General features: G+C 38.3%; 1 protein-coding gene across 1 annotated transcript in view; it reads left to right on the top strand.

Annotated features, from left to right (window-relative positions):
- Positions 1-17,779, top strand: part of DPYD (dihydropyrimidine dehydrogenase) — a 594,355-nt gene that overhangs the window by 413,917 nt on the left and 162,659 nt on the right. The window contains exon 15 of the mRNA XM_060773944.2: positions 9,012-9,080. Coding sequence (XP_060629927.2) covers positions 9,012-9,080 — 69 coding nt within the window. The remainder of the gene's footprint in view (positions 1-9,011; positions 9,081-17,779) is intronic.

The following is a 17,779-nucleotide window of genomic DNA, read 5'->3' as shown; positions in this document are numbered from 1 at the left end:
ATAGTTGAGTAGGAGGGAAGACCTCTAAAGAACAGATACAGAGTCAATTTGCTGCTGTAGTCACTAGTGACATGGTGGGAGGGAGGGAACATGGGATGGCTATCAAGACACTTAAGAACCACAGCTTCAGAACCAGCTGCAGCTGTTTGTTTGGTCCCTTAATGGGGAACAATCCAATACCTGCTTTAGGAGAAATATTTTCCCCTGAGTTAGGTTAACCCAGGATAAAGCCACATTATGCCGCATTGTCCTGGGTTAATTTTGAGGCTTTTGTGTTTAGCCTCCACAGGGCTAATTGCTTTCCAATCCAATCTAATTTGTCAGTGTAGATGTGACCTATATCACTGTAATAGCTACAGTGTGGAACTACTCTCGCGTGGACAACCTGAGGCTCTTCCACACAGCCCTATATCCCAGAATACCAAGGCAGAACATACTACAATATCTGCTTTGAACTGGGTTATCTGAGTCCACACTGCCATATATTCCAGTTCAAAGCAGATATTGTGGGATTTTCTGCCTTGATATTCTGAGATAGAGGGCTGTGTGGAAAGGCCACACATATCTCTTCTAATATTTTAGTTTATTTAAAACATATGTTATTTCACACATTTCTTTTATTGCAAAAGTACTACAGAATAAGTCCTTCCTGGTAGACTGATTGTGTATCATTACAAAGTATAAGTGCTTCTGTACATTTATTGTAGCTTGTTGTTGTGTGCCTTCATGTTGATTCTGACTTATGGCAACCTTTATGCAAACCCATGACAGGGTTTTCTTGACAATAATTATTCAGAGAAGGTGTGCTGCTACCTCCCTCTAAGGCTTAGGCTATACAGTGCATCCTCTTCCTCCAGTGCTTTCTATGATATGCTTCCAACCCAAGAACAATGAAAATGTAGGAACCACTATTATCTATGGTTGCAGGTATTCACCACAGATATGGCAACTTACTGTATTAGGTTCTGATGCATCAGTTAGATGTTTGATGTGGGTGTAGTTAAATTGGGTAGTTAATTAATTGCTCAATTTGAGGTTGGTGAGGGGGACACATGCAGTAGACACATATGCATATCCTCTTCTTCTTTAAATATTACCTATGCACTGAAGTTTGGGACGTTTCTGGAACGGCAGATTTGCCTGACCTGTGAAAACTTTGCTTGGAGAGAAGTTAATGGAGAGCAGTGTCTGAATGGGGCCAGAAAAGAACTTTTAAAATAATAGTTTCTGCTCCATTAGAAATACAAGAAAATGCATTTATTACGAAGAGATAAAAATAATAAACTATCCAGAATGTCTTGACTGTATTTCTAGCAAAACTTTGTGTGTAAACATTTAGATTAAATAATGATTCTTATGGAAGCCTCTTAAAGGGAGAGAACTGGCTTTACATTTCATTAGTCTTAAATGGCTAATAGAAAGAAATGTTACTAAAAGCTTCCACCCAACACAATCCCTGATGTCACAAGAACTTGAAATTAAATGCCTTTAAAATTGTTTTATTTACTAAAATCTACATATTCTGAATCATCATGATGGACATAAAGTATTTTATGTCCATCAGAAAGTTATATTAGATGCATAATGCATTTAAAAAAGTTGAGATGCATATATTTTCTTAGTTGCAATCATGTGTGAATTTCTTTGATTTTTTTGAAATATTGAATATTGCTGATCCCTTCCCTCTTTTTTCCCCATAATCTTTTTTCAGATGTTAGAATAATTTTATGATATTAAAAACAATTTTAAAGGTTTGCCATTGCTTGCCTTTTTGCCCTTTCCACTTCCCATGTGGCAAAATATAATTTGATTCACACCTGCACTGGCTAGATTTCACAACCTAATATTATAGTGTATTGTATTGTCACTGGTGTAGCATGGATCTCAAGAACTTTGATTGGCGGGAGGAGGAGGAGGCAACATCATTTTCAAATTCATGTACACAGAAATGTGAGGGTCTCCAAGTACATATGATGTTAGGACAGTTCACGTTGCCCTATCCATGGACAACCTGGCATTGCTGCAGTTGGTTCTGTGGTGGCTTTTTATTATGGCAGACATATTTCCATCCCAACGTTCATACGATAGCTGTAAAGTACTTTATCTATGATACTCCCCCAGAGGTGGAGATGAGCACTGCCTCCTGAACCGGAAATGAAAAGAGAAACCTTTGCCTTTGTCTGTGTACTTGTGTCTCATTGTATTTCATTGTAACAAGGTTGTGAACTGTCCTGAGTCCCCCCTCCCCCGGGTGTGTGTGTGTGAGAAGGACGGATATAAATGTCCGAAATAAATAATAAGTAAGGTATTGAATGTTTGCTTGTGTCTGTTTACATGGTTCCCTTGGGGAGAAGGACAGAATATAAATAAAGTTGTTGTTGTTGTTGTTGTTGTTAGTAGTAGTCATCGTAGTAGTATTAGTATTGGCAGTGAAATTGTGACATTTTATGATATTGATATGGCAAGTATAAATAAGTTTGGGATTTTAGTGAGGTGTGTGAAACTGGGAATCTAATTTTGGCCATGAAAAGATTGTTTTCTTTAAGGGTAGAGATACTCACAATAATAATGAGAATATATGGCACCTACTTTTCACCTTAGAATCCTAGAATTATAGAGACCACAAGGACCATCCAGTCCAACCCCCTACCCTGTAGGAATAAACATGCATAGTGCCCCCTACTAATGACCAACCACACTCCAAGACAGCATATTCCACTGCTGAATATCATTTATCTTCAGGATATCTTTTTTCTTTAGTTTGAACCTTCTGTTTCCTCACTTTCTCCCTCTCCCCACTGTTTAAATGAAGAGATATTTTGTACAATTGCTGATGGCAACTGAAGGACCATGGCTTTTGAGATAAATTGTTCCACTCTACTATTCCAAATTCCCGGAGTAGGGGCATTCTCAGAATAGAGGAAAGGTGTTGAAAATAGCTTCTGCTTCTGCTCTTGCCAGATCTGGCCACAGCAAAATTATAGCAAAAGCATTCCAGTGAAAGAAAGTGGAAAGGGAGCCATTACTATCTTTTGCTGCCCAAGAAAGCCTTCCCTACTAAATATTCCAATTGAATCCTTGAAAAACCCCTTTCCTCATTCACAATTGCAACAACCTTAGATGAGCTGACATATTTCAATGCCAGTTTTTGTATCATCCTAATTAAATATGAGTGTTACTTTTGGTAATGGGTGCTACGTACAAGGCCAGTGCTTTTGGAAGAATTGTCAATGTACTTCTAAATACTTTTGTAATAACTTTCCATCTGTTCTCCAACTCTAAAAGGCCTTTCACATCAAAAAATGCAGCTTTCTAAAATTATGTTGTTAGCATAATTGACATTTTATTTCTCTTGTGTGGTTTTCAAGGTTGAATAAAGTGCAACACTCAGCAGTGATTGATTGTGTTTAGCCAAGAAAGGTTAACATGGATAGCAAAAGGAGATTTTAGCAATGTGTTTTGTGTATCAAAAATTCTTTCAGGAGAGACTTTCTTTTTTATTAAACTCTCTTTATTTTTTCATATATTTTCTTCCCTCGCCGTAAATTCTGCACATGTTTCACCACAAAGCAATTGTTAATAAAGGAGGAATGGAACAAACCTTCCTTGAATCTGACAGTCTCAAATATATATTTTTGGAAGCTGTTGAGATGTTTTGTAACTGTATCTGCACCTTGTGTCAGATAGTCATACTTTTGCAAGGATTGCATATTATTTTGAGAAACACAGTGCACAAGAACCAATATTTGCTAAAATGCTACTCAGGTACCTACTTTCAAGTATGTGGCATAAATAAATGTGCAAAGTGGGAAAATTGTTCAGTTAGGAGTTAGAGAAGCACACCAAAATTGAGATTGCATCCCTATGCAATGGAAGTTTTGGGTGGAATTATAAACTTATTTATTTATTTCATATATTTATATCCCGGCCTTCTCCCCACAAGGGGGACTGAGCACGGCCTCACATGAGCATCAGAGGATGCTCATAAATACCATAAATATTACAATTCACAATAAAATCACTTTAAAACATTGTACATCATCAGTATAATTTAACAATAAATTAATAGATTAACATGCAAGTAAAAACCAAGCCGAGCTGAGAGAATCCATGTCGCAAAATCCAAATTTCCTTTTCCTATTGCCGCTGGCCTCTAATTGAATTCCTGGCCCCAGAGCCAGGTCTTCAGTTGTCTTCTAAAGGACAGGAGGGAGGTGGCTAACCTGATGTCCTTACGGAGAGAGTTTCACAGACGAGGGGCCACTGCTGAGAAGGCCCTGTCTCTCGTCCCCACCAACCACATTTGTGAGAGTGGTGGGATTGAGATCAGGGCCTCGATCCCACCTTGATCCCACCACTTACACCATAAAAAGATATAAAGGAAATATTTCTATTACTATCCACCTTACCCTTAGATCTACCATGCAGAGGTAGATCATCCTATTTATCTGCGGGACAATAACCGTCATGTGTATTTTGTGATCTGAGTGTGAGATGTCTGTGAGTTTAAAACTTAGAAAGAGAGAAGAGATTTTTGATCTCTATGTCTGTGAAGATGGAACGTACAAATACTTTTCTGCTTTGTTTGAAAAGTCTGTAATTTCTGTATAATGCGGAATGATTAAGACAGTTGCCATAACAAAATAAAAACAACAATAGCCAACAAAAGAAAATTGTTATGGTTTTAAAAGAAAGGATCATTTTAAAGAGGGTACTGTTAATTGTACTATTTAAAATTGTGTTTTGTTATTTTTAATTATATATTTTAAACTGTTTTAATACCTTGAATAGTTGCATTTGAATTTTCCGCATTTGTATGGTTATAGCCTTATAGCCTTTGCTTTACTTTGTAAAATACTATGAGTCTCAGTTCCAAAGGATAAAAAGAAAGAGGATTGAGATGATGTTAATAGAAGGAGGAAAGGGAGGTCAGTCCATTTTACTTTTGTATCACATTCAAATTTTGTGAATGTTAGTAATTCTGAGCAAAACCCAAATTGAAACCAGTTTCTCTTTCCTTCCTACGACATCTGCACACAGCTGTTTGCCACAAAAGGGAAGGTATGTGGGGCAGCTCCTTGCACCCCACGTGCCCTCCGTCCTCTCCTCATCATATGGTGGGGATGGGACAGGGTGTGTTGGCACCCTTTCCCTCCTCCCATGAGATTGCAGAAATGGCATTACCCCACCACTCTTTTTGCCAACACATGGCAAAAAGGGGAGGAAAGTGTGGGTAGCTCCATTGGATCTACCCAAACAACACTTTCCTCTCTGTAGTGGAAGAGAAAATGCTTTTCAGCGCTTCCACTCCACTTTGGGAAGAATGTGGGTGGAGCTTGTTGTATGTCACATTATAGTGTATGGTGGGCCCCATCCAAGCCACTCATAAAAGCAGCAAAACAGGGCAAAAACACCCCATATGAAGAGGTCCCCGGTTACCAAGAGTAGCCAATGGATCCTGTATCATTAGGGTGGAAAATCTGGCCTAGGATGTAGTATGAACTTCAAGGCACTATTGAAAGTGTTGAATCTGCTCTAGAGATGAAGTCAGGTCCTGTTATAACTCTTCAGTTCCAGATAAGTGGAGGGGCTCAGCACCAAATGGATATGGTAATCCACTGCCGCCCATGCTGGTTACAGTAAGAAGATATAACATTGCAATCTTTGTGAACTTTGTGAACTAATTAAAAGCTTCTAAAGAGAACGAGATCCCAGATACACTGAAGCAAATGACACCAGCATATCTTGGCATACAATAGTCTAAATAAGCACACAAAAATGGTAGTCTGAAAATTATGTTGCTGCCCAGCTGAATGTTGGTAGGAAAAGGATAAGGAGATAGATTTCTATTCTAGATGTGTTGGGAGCAGGAGGATTCTCACGTGGACTTGTAGGTGAGCACAGGGGAGGGAAAAATGTGTCATTCCTTCTCTTCCAACCTGTTTCTCTCTTGGCAGAAGGTAGCTTCTGTTCTATGACCCCCATGCTAGTCCTGCAATACCAAGCTTTAATTTTATGCATGTAAAATGCAACTCTGTGCACATTCACCTGGGAATAAATCCCATTCCATCTCTTTGACAGACATCTGTAGAATGGTACTGTATGCTCTTTTGTAGTAGGTGATGTAGTAGTAGATCTTGGAAAAGCTCCCAGAATCAACAATATGTACTTCTTGGAAGTTTTTTTTTTTTAAAAATTAGAAGCTGTGAAGGAGCTGCAATTTATTAAGTATCCCCACCAGAAACCTACAATATCTATTTCCATACTGGAAATTTGAAGGGAAAAAAAAACATGCATCTGTGCTCCACTTAGAAAATGTTCAAAAGAAAGTATTCAAAATTATCACAAGAAAGTATTCAAAAAGATGGAAAAAGGTTAAGGAGTCAAACTTTCATTGATATATAATGCCAAAAAAGGGGAGGGAGGAAGAGCTTTTATGAAAAACGTTTGAGAAGTGGAGCTGTAGAGGAAAGTACTGCTCTAATCTTAAATAAAAGAAGAACCTGGGTTACTGTGAGTTTCCAGGACTTTGTGGCCGTGTTCCAGAAGCATTCTCTCCTGATATTTCACCCACATCTATGGCAGGCATCCTCAGAGGTTGTGAGGTCTGTTGGAAACTAGACAAGTGAGGTTTATGTATCTGTGGAATGTCCAGGGTGGGAGAAAGAACTCTTGTCTGTTTGAGGCAAGTGTGAATGTTGCAACTGGCCACCTTGATTTGCATTTAATGCCCTTGCAGCCTCAAAGCCTGGCTGGTTGGTGCCTGGGGATCTTTTGTTGGGAGGTGTCAGCTGGCCCTGATAGATTTTTGTCTGGAATTCCCCTGTTTTTTTAGGGTTCCTCTTTATTTACTATCCTGATTTTAGACTTTTTAAAATACTGGTAGCCAGATTTTGTTCAGTTTAATGGTTTCCTCCTTTCTGTTGAAATTGTTCATATGCATGGATTTCAATGGCTTCTCTGTGTAGTCTGCAGTGCCTTTCATGTTCAAGGAACACGAAAGGCACTGCAGACTAATTCAATCTGAGAAGTCAGAAATAGCAGAGCACCTCATGAACCAACCTGGACACAGCATATTATCTGAGAACACCGAAATGATGGACCACTCTAACAACCACCATGTCAGACTACACAGAGAAGTTACCAAAACTGATAAAAAGAGAAAAGATTGGTTAACAAGCAGCACATTAAGAATCAACTCGTTTGAAAATTAAGCTTCTTTCTTAATTGTACATGTGTCAGTAATCCAATTTAACATGTTCCTTGTTCTTGCTTTCTCTCATTTAAACAAGGTTTTTAGACAAAAATGCCAATCATGTTTATCCCCACAGGAAAGGTTTAAAGCAAATCTTTGAAATAATTCTGAGATAAAAACAAATCCACTCCAGCCTTATACATAAGGCATGCACATTATGTGTATAATGCACAAGGCACTAGCTTTTGTTTCTGTCACATTAATAGACAATAATGTAATTGAATGAAATTACAGTAGGTGAACATTTTATTAGTTATTCTGCCTTATTCAATTTGAAACTCTATTGGGGTGCTGTAGCAAATGGGCTCTCATAAAGGAGCTGCGGTGGTGCAATGGGTTAAACCCTTGTGCTGCTTAACTGCTGACCTGAGGGTTGGCTGAACTGCTGAAGCAAAAGGTTGGCAGTTTGAATCCGTCAGCTTCAGCTCCTGCCAACCTAGCAGTTTGAAAACATGGAAATGTGAGTAGATAAATAGGTACTGCTTCAGCAATAAAAGACAAAGAGGCACTCCAAGCAATCTTGCTGGCCACACAACCAGGAGGTGACAATGCAGGCTCAGCTTGAAAATGGAGAAAAGCACCTCCTAGAGCCAGAGATTAGCATTGCCTTCAGAAGCTGGAAATGAAAGGAGAACCCTTTGCCTTTGTTTGTGTGTCATCATTGTATATGACTGGAAAGGCATTGAATGCTTGTCTATGTATGTAAATGCTGTAATCCGCTCTGAATCCCCTAGGGCGGAATATAAATAAAGTGTATTATTGTTATATAACTGTCCTCATTTGTCAGGGACATTCCTTGTCTTTTTTTTTTTTTTTGTCATCTCATTTTTTTCAAATGTTTTTCACATGTTAGAGTCACAGAGTCTCCATGAGGAAGGTCCCTTGTACCTTGCACTTAATATGGTTGCCCAGGTCACCTTTAAATCTGATCTTTTCTGTGTTTTTTTATATACACAAACCACATATAAGGTGGTGCAGTGGTTGTAATCTGTGAGACCAGAAGACTACAAAATCCTAAAGGGCAACTGTTAGCCTGTCATTTTTCCAGTGTCAAGAGATGAACAATGTGACCTGTTCACAGCTCCTGGGATTAGTAATAATACTATTTTCTCTGGCGATACTCATTTAACACCTCGAGAGATGCAATTACTTCCTGTGTTTCTGAATTGCTGCCTATTTCCTGTATATCACCCACATGCTAACCTCTGCAAACTACTTTGTCAATGGAAATTGTTCTTTCCTAGGAAAATTGAGTTGTACTTTAAAATAAAAGAGATCGGGCTGAAATTTGTCAAGCAAGTTTGCCTCACTTCTTTGCAAAAGTGCAAATTTATAATATCCTGAATTCCCCCAGCACTGTATCCATCTCCCAATACTCCAATTACATATACTGCTGTATTTCTCGGTTTTGTAAAACTTGGGTGTTAAAAAATACTGAATTTATTATGAGATATGGTTGGGTTACAATTCATTCACACAGCTTGAGATTTAGGGAATTGGGATGTTACATATCTTTCTGTTCTGCCGAGAGATACTTACTTGTCCAAAGCCTCAGGCTCCATTGTTCTTTCAGCATTCTGTGTACTTTACTACAGGCTTCTTTTAAATTCCCAAGACTACTATACAGCCGCTACAACACACAATAGAATTGCTAGAAGTATGAGGAACAAGCCTTTGAAAGCAAACACAAAGCAGTATGTGCCAAAAGAATTATTCAGGAGTGCAGCGTTGTATAAACCTATGCTTATCTTTTCAGATTCTCATTGCCAGCATCATGTGCAGCTATAATAAAGAGGATTGGACTCAACTTTCAAAAATGGCCGAGGTAATGGCTTCTTAATATGCTTTCTCTTCCTGTTTTCTCTCTGTGCTTTCCTTTTTTAAAATTCTGTGAGAGATACTATAAAAGAAAAGGAAACGCAAATGAAAAAGTAGGGGTTAAAATATATCTATTATTGCTTGTTTGTTCCATGTTTTCATTAAAATGATAGAAATGTAATTGAAGTGAATCAGTTCCATAGAAATGGTCCCCCGGACGTTGCTTTCTACCTGGAAATGCTTCAGCCTATGAATTGCTACACTTTTTATTTGCATTTTAAGCAACCTGCATATTATGACGGATGCCCTGATAAAATTTAATTCTACCTTTGAGAACCTAACTTGATCTTACCTTGCCTTCAGGCACTCCAGTTTGACAGCAGCAGAAGAAATTTTGAATATAAAACTCTTGAATATTTAAAGTATAAAATAGTCATTTAATGCTATTCTGGTTCTAATATAATCTGTAGTGGGGGGAGGGAATAAAAAGGACAGCAGAAAAGCCAGCATATAATAGCAGGGTGCATGGATGGATGTGTATTTGTGTGTATGTGGTTTCCTTTGCAATATAAATACTATTTTGCACAAATAAAAACATCTCAGTCAAACACCAGGGATTTGTAGAGGACCCTTTTTTCACACAACCTTTGAAAATACAGTTTTGTCTTGGCTGAACAAAAATACTTGATTAACACAATGATGTATTGGCAGTAAGAAGGCATTTGTTTTCATATATATATCTTTCATATATAAATGAGACTTCAGTTTTATATGCGATTACCTAGGAACATGTGCTTGAACTCTGTAGATTCAGTAGTTTATTTTCCTTGTCTGTTATTGCAGGCTACAGGAGGAGCTTGTCTGTTTGAATGTTTTCATATAGATACAACAATATTTCCATGAACAATAAAGATCTTGATGCTTATGAGCTGTTCTTTTGCACAAGGTGCTTTTGCTCTCAACAGGGAGATTTTTTTTTTAAAAAAAACATTATTTATTTAGCATCATTGATGCCCCTATATTCATTGAAGTAAGAAAAAAGGATTTATACATTATATATTATATGAAATCATATAAAATTAAAATATATGGATGTCTTCATGCACAATATGAATAGATACAGTTCAAGAGACAGCTACTATCAGGTTTTGCTTAACCTGTTCAGTGGCATACATCAGATTCCATTCATCATTTAAACATTTAAATCCTTAAAAAGCAATGAGATTTTTTTAAAATTTTGTTTGTCTACTAGATTACCATAGTAACGGGAGGTTCAGGGCCACACAGCACTTGCCAATCCAAGTCTTCTAAACACTCAGACATATGGGTCACCACTAACCTGGCAAGGTTTATTTATTTATCGTGTCAGAACCGAATTGAGGGTACAATTGTAATTAAAGACACAAACGAAGTTAAAAAAACCTTGGCATTATGTCCTTTGATCAGTGGCTGGCCACTTGGAGTGCCTCTGGAATTACTATAAGAAGATCCTCCATTGTGCATGTGGCAGGGCTCAGACTGCATTGTAATAGGTGGTCAGTGGTTTGCTCTTCTCCACCCTCGCATGTTGGCAAGGTAGTATTGCCGCGATCCTGTTGTAGTATTCCAGCCTGACTCCTGCAGTTCCTAATAGTCTGAGAGCCCAAGAGATAAGTCACCATGAGTGTAAGTAAATTTGTAAAACATTTTCAAACCATATCTGGGGGTGGGGTTGGAAGACCTATACTCATGGCATAGTTATGGACACACATTTATTTTCCGGAGCACCCTTAAGGAAACATAATAAACGAGAATGAAGTGGGATACCTGTGCATACTGGTTTATACTTGGCAAACTATACATACCAGTTGATCTCACCAAACAGAATCCCAGGACTTTACAAACTAAAAGCAACGGAGTACTTTGTTTTGTTTTTTTAAAGTACAATCAAGTACTCAATTTCTTCCTAATCTTCTGTTTGGATTGCTACAAAAATAAAACAGTTTGTATGACTGATTGTGCACCAAGTACTAAGTGGAGTACTGCAAACGGTACAAAACCAGTTTTCAAATGTGAATTAATCAGCAAGGCATTTGCCAAAGTAAGCAAACCAACATAGTGCAAAATTCTTTTATACCCTAATTTATAGTAACCAAAGCTGCATCTACACTGCAATTTTATCTGCCATGGCTCAATGTTATGAAATCATGGGAGCTGTAATTTGGGGAGGCACCAGCATTTTTTGTATAGAAGACCATGTAAAAGTACTTCACACATGATCCCATAGCATTGAGCCGTGGTTGTTAAAGTGGTATCAAACTGAATTAATCCTACAATGTAGTTCCAGTGAATCAAAATATCTGAAGATAAGGATTGTCTTGCTTTTAGCGAGCATGTTGGTTTGCATGGAAAGCCTCTAAAACAACCAAAAAAACACACTGTCATTTACCACCTTCAGAGAAGGGCTTTATGCCTTTTGGACAATAGATCCCAAATGCTGATAGAAAACATTGGCCATACAGCCCAGCAAACACACAAAACACCCCAGGAATTCTGGCTGCAAAAGCCTTGCACAATGCATGAGTACAGAGGAGTTCTCCACATCACAACGCAATGCAACACACTGAGGCCATCTCCCTCCCTCTGTTGCTGGGCTTCATACATGCAGTTGAACCTAATCTTGGTTCCGGACAAACTAAAACAAAAGCATACAGCTGCCTTTGATAATAAGATGGACTTCTCTGGCTGTCTGGGAACTAGAACTGTCCAAAAGCTCATTGGAAACAAATGTCATGATAGCTAGTAGCCAAAGCATCCATCCTGTTTATATGAAGCATCCATATAATGTTTATATCACAGTATATAGCTTTTCTCAGAGTAATAGAGAGGATACTTTGCAAGTTTACACCATAATACATTTAACAGGCCATTGCAATCTTCAGAGCCAATATGGTGTATTGGTTTTCACATAAGATCAGGGTTCAGATTTCTGCCATTTCACTTTAGGGTCACTCTAAGTTACAAATGAATGTGGGCACATAGCAACAAAACTTTCATTTAATTTCATTTGGTTTCAGTGCTATTAGAAGCTAAACCATTGCTCTGTCTCCGTTCTTTCTTCATCCGATTGCTATTCTATTCTAGACTTTTAATATTGCCTCCCCCCATATATTAGGCATACAAGCAGAACATTTTTAAAAAGTTAAACATCTCACTGCCAAACACTGTGACCTTCCAAGGTGCACAAGCCCTAGAGGAGTGGAGTCTCCACAGGAGGCCAGCCCATGTAGACTAAAGGTCAACTTGTCATGGAAGTAAATAGCAAAAATAATAACAGCCCCACATGCATAGGTTGCAGAGCTCAACAGGAAGGGGAAGTCTTGAGGAAAATGATGGATAGCATTTCTTATGATCAGTCTCTTCAGAGTTTCTGAACCATGGCACACAGCAGGCAAAAGTCACTCCTGTCGCTCAGAAATAACCAAATGCAACTTTTTAATTTAGCCTCAGTTATAACATGTTTTTCCTTCAAATAAATGGGTATAGGATGTTCCTGTAATATTCAGGGAAACCAATTCCCTTCTTCTGTTTATACTAAAACCAGGCATCAATAAGGCTAGAGGGTACTACAAAACTATCCAACCAAGTCAAAGTCAGATTTTCTGACAACTGATCTTCATGTTTAGTATGTAATGTATCAGATATTTGTTGGGCAGTAGGTCCTTACATTCCATAATGTAACCTATGTTGGCTTCTGGGCATTGTAGTCTGACAACAACTAAAGGGCTACATGCTGCAAATGGTAATCAGATGCAATATGTTGATTTGAAGATTGTAGAATAATTTGCTTGTGCTTGTTACTCAAAAACACTCCCTTCCCTTCTTTTCTGTTTTAATATATAGTTTTTATTTGAAAAACAAAATTCCAAATATAGTAACCAACAAGAAAACATATGCAAGAAGAAAATATTAAAACAGGATCTGCATTGAGGCACATAATAATAATAATGATAATAATAATAATAATAATAATAATAATAATAATAATAATAATTTATATAAATAAAATGTAATGTTCGTTTGTGGGATTAACATAACATAACTCAAAAACCACTGGACGAATTGACACCAAAGTTGGACACAACACACCTATCAGCCAACGAATGACCATCACTCAAAAAAAATGATTTTGTCATTTCGGAGTTGTAGTTGCTGGGATTTATAGTTCACCTACAATCAAAGAGAATTCTGAAGTCCACCAATGTTGGAATTGAACCAAATTTGGCACACAGAACTCCCATGACCAACAGAAAATACTGGAGGGATTTGGTGGGCACTGACCTTCAGTTTTGGAGTTATAGTTTATCTACATGCAGTGACTTTGGTTCACTGCTAAGTGTACAAACCCATGAATCGGTAACTCCTGCTACAACACGCAGAGAGCACTGTGGACTCAAACAATGAAGGATCTGAACCGAACTTGGCACGAATATTCCATATGACCAAGTATGAACACAGATGGAGTTTGGGGGAAATAGTCCTTGACATTTGGGAGTTATAGTTGCCAGGATGTATAGTTCACCTACAATCAAAGAGCATTTTGAACCCCACCAATGATAGAATCGGACCAAACTTTCCACACAGACCCCCCATGACCAACGGAAAATACTATGCTTTCTGGTGGTTTCTGACGACCCTTCTGACACCCCCTCATGACCCCCCAGGGTCCCGACCCCCAGGATGAGAAATGCTGCCTTAAGGCCAGTCAATCCAGCTCTCTTCACCAGGGCAAGAAAACATAATCAAAGACCTCCTGACAAAGATCCATCCAGCCATAGATATAGATAGATAGATAGATAGATAGATAGATAGATAGATAGATAGATATGATTCACACACAGAGATAGATATATATGGATATGACAGATATAGTATCATAGATTTGAAAGGGACCCCTAAAGAAGGACAATTCATGTTCCAGAGAAGGCAAACCAGACAATCTCCACATCAACACTGACAAAAGAACAACAAGAAATACTGTTTACCCAGAAGCATCAAGACATTATATAGATTAGAAACCAACACTTTCTCGTTACTTTATTTTCCAGATCGCCAGGCCACAGCAACGCGTGGCAGGGGACAACTAGTAATAATAATTAATCACACAGTCCTAAATGTTTGGGAATTTTTCAACTTGTGATTTTGTGATATGAAATCCAGCATATCTATCCTGTTTGCTGTGTCATACTATGTTTTTGTGTCAGTAAAATAATAATTATAATTTAATTGTAGACCACCCTATCTCTCCGATATACAGAGTTTTCTTAATGTATAAGGTCAACAAATAAATTCAACAAAGATATAATCATTATATATACTTAATAACATAAAATAATGATAGAAGTAATAATAAAGAAGCACCTTATTTAGTTTTAAACTTTCCCCACTGCACTTATAGTTCTAATACATTTTTTAATTATTTGAATATGTTTTCCCCATCCCTTTCCTTTTTCTTTGTGCCACCTTCACCTGGACCAACTTATCTTTTTCTTTATCTCCAGAATTTCATTGTTTCTGTTGCAGGTTTGTCCCCCTGTCTATAAACCTCCCCTAGATTTTACAAAAGTCTGTTTGATTCCATAATCCCTTTTTAATTTTAATGTCACTGTGAAGTCTTGACTGCCTTCTCCTCCTCCTTTACTCCTCCCCCTGTTTATAGGCCTTCCCTATAGTGTAGTTACCTTTCTTTGTATTAGCTTGTGGGTGGAGTTTAAAACACCTCTGAGAGGCTTGTCTCAGTTGGTTTAGTCCTTTCCCCCCAGAGCTCTTTGTTGAGCTCCTCCTTTTTTTTTTGTAGTTGAGCTATAGAGGTCTGGACTCTGTCTGGAAGTCTTAGGCATATCAATCCAACAGGCATTTCTTAGCATGTACAGCTACATTTACCACCAGTCCAAAGGACAATCAAAGTTTTTGTCAGCCCAGGATTCATAAAGAGAGAAGATTAAGGCAGTCTTTAGCCATCGCTTGGCACCAGAGGCAACAGAGACTTTCAGCCACCCCAGAGAGATGTCTTCAGCAAGTGCTCCCTTTGTAATGTATTGTTTTAAGTCACCTCATGATAGTCCCAGGTGGAGTTTACACTTCATTCCTCTTGTTTCAGTAAATTTATTTTGTTATCTTTTCACCTCGCCTCAAAGTGCCTCTGTCTGCTAAGAGTCTTAATCTTAAAAGAAGGTAACAGATAGATCCCGAGTAAAGCCAGACAATATTGTTTCCCCATAGGCTCAGGTATGCCATCACAGTCACACATCTCGCTAAAGGTAAAGAAGCCCTATCTTTGTATACATTTTAATTGATATTCTTCAGTAACGTCTGGTTTTGGCTGGTGATTTGCTTTGTGTGACTTGCAGAAAATAAATGCAGAAAATAAATTGATTCTTAAATTCACATTATAGACTTCTAACTATTCAGCTTACTACTCAAATAGCTGCTTACATCAAACTTATACTCATGATGAAAAGTGTCATATGGCCTTTGAGTGTGTTGTATCCAAATTTGTATTCAATTGTTTTTAGTTAATTTGATATTTTGCCCAGTTGGTTAACAGTGCACTAAGCATGACCCTCTCATTCTGCCTTTGGCCTGAATTAAATAATTCAATTGCCATCACACACTGTAATGCATAGAATACTGAGAAGCAGTGGAGTGGTAGCTTCTGCTGGAAGTGTTCACTGAAGATGAAACAGAGATGTGAAAGTTCATTTTTTTCAATTACAGTAGCAATACCAGGTGGTAAATCCAAGGAGTAGCAGGCACAGAAGTAACTTTTCCAGGCTCTTTATTTAGGAATAATAATGAAGCTGCAAGGCTATTCATTGCTAATCGAGGTGATCACTTGCAGCATTCACACTTACCTCAAGCAGACAAGAGCTCTTTCTCCCACGCCAGACTTTCCACAGATATATAAACTCCACTTGTTTAGTTTCCAACAAATGTCACAACCTATGAGAATCCCTGCCATAGCTGTGGGTGAAACATCAGCGAAAAATGCTTCTGGAACATGGCCATACAGCCCGAAAAACTCACAGCAACCCAGTACAGAATCTTATTCCAAGTATTATATTATTTATGAGAAGGAGATCATTTCATATGATGCAACATTCATGTATGTCTAGAAAACTTAATTTAAAAAATCAATTCAAAAAACGTGGGTCATCTTATTCTCAGGTCAATGTAAGTATTGTACCTTAATTGTATATAAAAAGAAGGAGGCATTCCGTTATCTGTGTAGAATGGTGAAAGGTGAGAGATTTGTCTGTATTGAGACAGCATAAAAGAAGTGTGACCTCCCCCCCCCCCCCCAATCTCTCTGCTGGGGCACCTTTTTTTTCTGACCTATCTCAGTAGGGAAATGGTGGCACTGGCAGCTGTTTGATGTTTTCTCTCAAAGGAGCTCCAAGACAGTAGAAGGGATCATTGCTTCTTTTAAGTTCTCCCAAGCAGGATTACGCTTTCACTTTTTGCAACTGTACTCTGAGAATAGGTTGGTTCCTTTTTAAAATAAGAGTTACTGCCATACCTTTACTTTTCTCAAAAAAGTGGTGAATCACACCTTTGAATGCTTGGGAAAGAAAATGTCAGAAGCCAGGGGCGATTAATCTGATACAGTACCAGCATTTTCCCAACTCTACAAAATGACTCGTGACTTATCCACAGTTCCTAATCAAAAATCATAATTTTGTCCCCCAAACCTTCTCTCAACTTATATATGAGGTTGACCTGGAGGGGTGTACAAAATTCCGGTGGTCAATTTGGAGTTTGGACAAATTTGGTGACTTGTAGATACAAACTGCCAAAACTAAACACTGGAAGTGCCCACTAGAAAGCAAATAGAACAAAACACACACCCCTCCCCCAAATGCTGGGAAAAAATGTTTAGGTTCATTAGCCATAAAAATGAGCCTCTAAAGTTCCCCCATTGCCTCCAATAGAAGAAAAGTAATGAAACGAAAACATTTCTTATATTCTCACATTCAAAACTAAATATGACCCCCCCCCCCTCCATTTTTTGAAATATTTTCAAAATGAAACAGGGGCCATCTGAATTTCGAAACAAAATTTGAAATGGATTTCTGCTGTTTATTAAATATTTATTTATTTCTGGTATTTGTACCCCGCCCTTCTCAGGGCGGCTTACAGAAAAGGCAGAATTCGATGCCTATACAAATTACACATAATATACAAAAACATCATTAAAACAGTTATCACAATTAAAACAGTCAACAGCCAGTACATAACACATCATATAAAACATCATATAAAAGTCATTCTTATAATCAGCGTTTTGTTATTCCAGAGTTCCATAGATCCAATCTGTTAATCATTTCCTAGTCATCATCGAAGTTCTTTCTTTATCTGCCCGCTTGTCCAAATGCCTGGTCCCAGATCCATGTTTTTAGTTTTTTCCTAAAAGAAAGGAGCGATGTTGCAGATCTAATTTCCCCGGGGAGTGAATTCGACAGGTGGGGGGCCACCACCGAGAAGGCCCTGCTCCTTGTCCCCGCCAATCTCACTTGTGATAAAGGCGGGGTCGAGAGCAGGACCTCCCCAGAGGATCTTAGGCTCCGGGGTGGGATGTAGAGGGAGATCCGTTCGGACAGATACACTGGGCCGGAACCGTATAGGGTTTTGTAGGTCAAAACCAGCACCTTGAATTGTGCTCGGAAC

This window comes from Anolis sagrei, chromosome 4, assembly GCF_037176765.1.
Source record: "Anolis sagrei isolate rAnoSag1 chromosome 4, rAnoSag1.mat, whole genome shotgun sequence".
Lineage (NCBI taxonomy): Eukaryota > Metazoa > Chordata > Lepidosauria > Squamata > Dactyloidae > Anolis > Anolis sagrei.
This window is presented reverse-complemented; position numbering and strand designations above follow the sequence as displayed.